General features: G+C 48.0%; 1 protein-coding gene across 1 annotated transcript; it reads left to right on the top strand.

Annotated features, from left to right (window-relative positions):
• The first annotated feature begins 1,711 nt into the window (after window positions 1-1,711).
• mych (myelocytomatosis oncogene homolog) lies at window positions 1,712-5,191 on the top strand. Its single transcript, XM_017708440.2, has 3 exons — window positions 1,712-1,866; window positions 2,593-3,156; window positions 3,819-5,191. Exons 2-3 carry the CDS (start codon window positions 2,604-2,606, stop codon window positions 4,352-4,354), a joined length of 1,089 nt encoding a protein of 362 aa, XP_017563929.1. The 5' UTR covers window positions 1,712-1,866; window positions 2,593-2,603; the 3' UTR covers window positions 4,355-5,191.
• The last annotated feature ends 606 nt before the right edge of the window (window positions 5,192-5,797 follow it).

The following is a 5,797-nucleotide window of genomic DNA, read 5'->3' as shown; positions in this document are numbered from 1 at the left end:
GGAATGGGTTTCCATGGTCGAGCAGCTGCAACCAAGCCTTACATCACCAACCGCAATGCAAAGCATGGAATGCAGTGGTGTAAAGCGCTGACAATGGACTGAGCAGTGGAGACGTGTTCTCTGGAGTGACCAATCACGCTTCTCCATCTGGGAATCCGATGGACGAGTCTGGGTTTGGCGGTTGCCAGGAGAACAGTGCTTGTCTGACTGCATTGTGCCGAGTGTAAAGTTTGGTGGAGGGGGGATTATGGTGTGGGGCTGCTTTTCAGGAGTTGGGCTCGGCCCCTTAATTCCAGTGAAAGGAACTCTTAACGCTTCAGCACCAAGAGATTTTGGACAATTTCATGCTCCCAAATTTATGGGAACAGTTTGGGGACGGCCCCTTCCTGTTTCAACATGACTGTGCTCCAGTGCACAAAGCAGGTCCATAAAGACGTGGATGAGCCAGTTTGGTGTGGAAGAACTTGACTGGCCTGCACAGAGTCCTGACCTCAACCTGATAGAACACGTTTGGGATGAATTAGAGTGGAGACTGTGAGCCAGGCCTTCTCGTCCAACATCAGGGTCTGACCTCACAAATGTGCTTCTGGAAGAACGGTCAAAAATTCCCATAAACACATTCCTAACGCTTGTGGAAAGCCTTCCCAGAAGATCTGAAGCTGTTTTAGCTACAAAGGGTGGGCCGACATCATATTAAACCCTATGGATTAAGAATGGGACGTCACTCAAGTTCATATGTGAAGCCAGACGAGCGAATACTGGAAATATAGTGTATGTACAGAGTGAGTGGCGAGTACAGAACAGTACAGTGCAGTCAGTATAGGTTTCTGTACCTATATCTATATATAGCTGGTGGTGTTCTGCTGCTCCAGTGGCCTCTAGGTGGCACAGTAACCTCCTCTGCACTGGCATGCATGTCAGTAGAGCACTGAGCACTGAAACCAGCCAGCTGGAACTGCAGGGTTTGGACTGAAGGAGCCAAAACGGTCAGATTTGTTCAGCATATAAACAAAAGGCCCCGCGAGCTGTGAATGAGTGAATTTGTGCCACCGTTCAGGCCGTAAATCGTTACTGGAGGGACTGTAGTGCAGCCCCCCCCCCGCCGCCGCGTGACTGGGGGGGGCTCACCTCCACACGTGCAGTGCCGGATGTGCATGCATTTGAACGCTGTGGATCGTTTGTTATATAACAGGGGCTCCTAGTACTACAACTACCCTCCCCACGTCACCGAGTCACCCCGGCCTTCTGCACGTGTCTGCGCGCGCTGATAGTGGCCAACACTACACCGCATTCTTTAAAAACCCTCCTCCGTGCAACACCCGTTCCACCTTACATTTCGCATTTAAGGTGGAACGGACAACTCGGAAAACCGCCCAGCTCCACATCTCTTACAAACGGAGCAGCCGGCTTTTGTGAAACACGGACACGTGTCCTCCGGCTCGCGCCCTGCTTTTCTTGGAATTTCAGCCGTGTCTCTGTATCCCTCCGCGCCGGCACTATTCAGCCCCCCTTTGCGCCGCTTGTTTATGAAACCTTTGCGTCCAGCGCGCCGTGCGATAAGAACGCCCCCCCATAACCGTCCCCGGGGAATAATCTGGCATAATAATCCGGACAGATTTGATTCAACATTTCCCAGAAGCGGTTTTGGCGCGAATCTGGGAGCGGACGGACACAGAAGGCGCTCCGGCGTATAAAGTTAAATCCCTTCTCCGCCACACCCACTGCCTCGCCGGCACCCGCGTGCGTCTTTGGACATGCCTCTTAGAGCCTCGGACTGGTTTAAAGATAATTATCATTTGATTAATTAGCCAAAGTTGATCGATCTACGGCTTATATCCGGCTTTATCAGCGCTGCTGAAGAAAACGGTGAGTCGGGCTTTTATTTCGTATCTTTCTCGTGGTGCCTTGCTTCTGCCTGTGGCCGGTGCTGGTGAGCCGGCTGCTTCGCCTTTTAGTACTATTAATAGTTTATAGTTTATATTTAATATTTTATTATGTTTTTTTTAGCTTGTGTGAAACGTATTTTTAGCACGGACTTGCTCATCTAACATTTTTAATATTTTCTGTTTTTTTTATTTTAGTATATTATATTTTTACTGTTAAATCGTCTCAGGAACGTAAACAGCAACATTTTTTCAAATATGCAAAAATATCCGTAGCAAAACAGTTGGTGAGCAAAAGGAAATTACATTTTTTAAAGGCTTTTAAAAAATAAGAAAATGGAAAATGAAGAAAATGAGAGCGCGTGAAAAATGCGAGGGTGGGCAGAGAGCGTGCGGCCGCCTGGGAAAGCTCGTTTTGCTGTTTTAATGCTGTTTTAAGTCAGTTTGCATGCTTTTTGGAAACTTAAGTTAAAAACGTGGCGTGTCGGGCTTTCCAGTTCCAGCTGTTGCATGATGTCACCGCTGAGCAGGAAGCCGAAGCCCCGCCCCCACGACGAAGGGGCGGGGCGTTGAATTGTAAACAGTCATAAAAGCGGCGCTTTGCCGGGAAACGCGGGCAGTCTGAGCCGCGTGTTCGCTGGATCTGCAGCTGAGCTGCGACTCTGGGAGTTTCTGCTCACTCTCTTATTTACTGGGGGTCTTTGTTTAGGTTTCTCCAACATGCTGCCGAGCTGCTCCCCGTCGCACGACTGGCTCAGCGAGTCGGAACCGCTGCTGTTCGACGATGAGTTCTGCCAGAGTCTTATTAAGGACCTGCAGGCAAACGCTCTGCCCACGCCGCCGCACTCCCCGCCGCTCAAACCCGGCATGGGCAAGCCGCTGTCCAGCATGGAGCAGCTGGAACTGGTGTCCGAGCTCCTGCTGGAGGACAGCGACTTCTTCCACCTGAACTGGAACTGCGCCGACCTTAACAGCCCCGTCTCGGAGGACTGCTTGTGGCCCTGCGCTGGAGAGAAGCAGAACGAGAGCGAGGGTGAGGGCGAGATGGAGGAGAAGCTGTCCTCCGTGCTCTCCACCAGCCCGCTGCTCTCCGACATAGACACCCAGATCTTCGCCGAGATCGCCGGCTCTACGCTGGACTGCCACAACGCGGCGCTGGCGTGCCACCTGCTAGAGAGCGAGGACTTACTGCTGGGTAGTCCGGAGCAGAGCGAGTCGTCGTCCGATTACGGCTCGCTGTCCGCCGGTGGAGAGTCGTCTGCTAGCGATTCTGGTGAGTTCTTTTTTTTATTTCGAAAGAAGACTTTTTTTTTTTTTTTTTTGTACCTTTAGAACAAACTTAAGAAATCCACTCCGGGATTTCGCTCCAGCTGGGTGCACACCACAGCAGGTCGGCTTGCGTTGTAATAGAGAAACGGGGCGGCTGCAACAAAATCCTGGAGTGGATTTGGATTTTCTTGGCTACTCTATTAAAAAAAAGGTTTTGAAGTGTTCTTTAGTAAAGGCGATGGTGAAAATGGCTACAAAAGATTGACGGAGAATGTGTTGTAGATTCTTACACTCAGTACAAAAAATTGGTTCTTGTGTCTCGAAACTCGAAATCACAACAGAACAAGTTTTTGGTGCTATGTAGAACCGCTTGAACCACCGGTGAGAGGATGTTGTGGTTTTTTGGAGGTGTTGACAGAAGAATGTTAAGCTCAGCTTTCAGCTTTGTTGTATGTTCTGTAGGTTGACTCCTTATTTTAAAAGCTCAGATAAATAAAGCGAATCAGCTGCCATTGCTCGAACACATTGCTGTTGTACTGCTATTAAAAACAGATGTGTGGTTCTGTTCAAGCACAGCCTTGATCTCAGTGATTAGCAGTAACTGTTCCTCTTGTTGGATGAATGTTTGGGTTCTTTTCCTAAATGCATTGTTTTCTCGTTCCACAGAGGAGGAGATCGACGTGGTGACGGTTCGCCGGTGTAACACCCTCACACGCTCCCAGTACCAGCAGCAGCAGGAGGACAACCGACGAGAGCAGCTGCGCGCACTGAAGCGCTGCCACCTCGAGATCCAGCAGCAGCACAACTACGCCGCCCCTCGACCCGCCTCTCCGCCCCCTCCCTCACTGTGCACGAAGCGCTCCCGGAGCACCGGCGACTCTCTGAAACACACCGGGCGCTCCCGGAACTTGACCACGCGCCACAGTGCTGACACAGAGGACGAGGAGGAGAGGAGGAGGACCCACAATGTGATGGAGAGGCAGCGGAGGAACGAGCTGAAGAACTGCTTCCTGCGCCTTCGTGACAACGTCCCTGAACTGTCCAACAATGACAAAGCCTCCAAAGTGGTGATCCTAAAACGGGCAAAGGAGAGCATCTGGAACCTGGAGTCAGAAGACCAGAGACTGAATGAAAAGAAGGACAGACTCAGACAGAGGCATGAGCGGCTCAAGGCCAGACTAGAGCAGCTCAAGCAGCTCTGAGGGTTCTTCATGAGGACATTTTAGGGACTAGAGTGTAGCCGTGCCGTCAGCCGAGGTTTTTTGGACCGAGTTGGCACGCAGGGCTGGGTGATGTTGCCACGCACAAGCAACGCACCACTTTGACTAATGTAATCTCTAAGGAGATAGCTGTTTCCTTCCCATTTGTAAAGTTTTCCTTTTTAGGAAAAACATGCATGTCAATGCAACGTTGTTCTCAGAGTCGTCCTTTTAGAGCTATGCCACAATCTTTAGTCTTAACGAAAAACTGTTTCATATACTGTATGTAGAGCTGAAGCTCCTCCCAGCCCTAAAATTGTTAGTCTGATCCATCCCATATCATGCACGTTATTTTGGGCTGGATCCAAAGTAAACAAACGCAGGTATCCGGGGACAAACATGACGTCCATGAAAGCTTGTAAGTCTGTATCCGCCTCACTTAATGACAATGACTTGTTGCCACTTGTCCAAGTTTGATCCAAACTGGAAAGTTTGTTTGAAATTCATGCATAGCTTATTATGTTTAGTTTGGAGTGTCATTCTTTAAGAGTGTTAATACTTGAATCTCACTCTTTGTTCTGTTCAGTGTCATGTAATTTCTCTCATCGTCTTTTCTCTTTAACTACCTCCACCAAAAAGCCTGGGAATGTTATTGCCTTCATAATGGCACCTGTACAGAATCCTCTTCTCTTGTTATTTTTGAGTAAATGTTAGTTTCTTAAATATGTTTTATAAATTATTTAGCCGTTTTATTTCTTGGTTTGTTTGCAGATTTTAAGGAGTTCTGTTTTTTTTAACAGCACTTTGTTTTATACTGTTATTAAAAAGTGGACAACATCACACCTTTCTCTCGTTTTCTTCTGATTTTATATAAATGTGACTCCTTTGGAGAACATTGTGCTGGACTTTGGGTCAAGGTGTACTTTAACCTTGAGTCTATTCACCGTTACTTATCCAAGGCTTCAAAAACAAATTCTGCCTTAAATTAATTCAAATTTCAGTCTCATAATTGATACCTGTCTGCATAAAAATGAAGGAGACCGGTTTCCTACGTGTTTCCAGTAATCCGGGAGAACCAGTAATAGTTCTAAAAGGTGCCACAAAGGGTTCTCAAGTTCTCCAACAGGTTCTCAGACGGTCCAGAATTTTGCTCAAATTCAACTACATATGTAGTGATGGGGCAAAAATCTGGACTTCTAAGACTATTACTGGTTCTCCTGGAGTTTTTCCCTCTATCTGGATTACTGGAAACATGTAGGAAACTACATCTTGAACGTTCAAGAGGACCCTTTCGAGAACCAGCCATTGAGTATGTGGAGGTACCTTAAACTCATAAGGCTGGTCAGAATCCAGATTTAAGGCCTATAGTGAATATCTGGTCTCACATTAAACCCAACCGTGCTCAGCAGTGTTTCTCAGCTGTGTGAAGCCGTCAGTGCTGAGAGG

The sequence above is a fragment of the Pygocentrus nattereri genome, chromosome 26 (assembly GCF_015220715.1).
Source record: "Pygocentrus nattereri isolate fPygNat1 chromosome 26, fPygNat1.pri, whole genome shotgun sequence".
NCBI classification, from domain to species: domain Eukaryota; kingdom Metazoa; phylum Chordata; class Actinopteri; order Characiformes; family Serrasalmidae; genus Pygocentrus; species Pygocentrus nattereri.
This window is presented reverse-complemented; position numbering and strand designations above follow the sequence as displayed.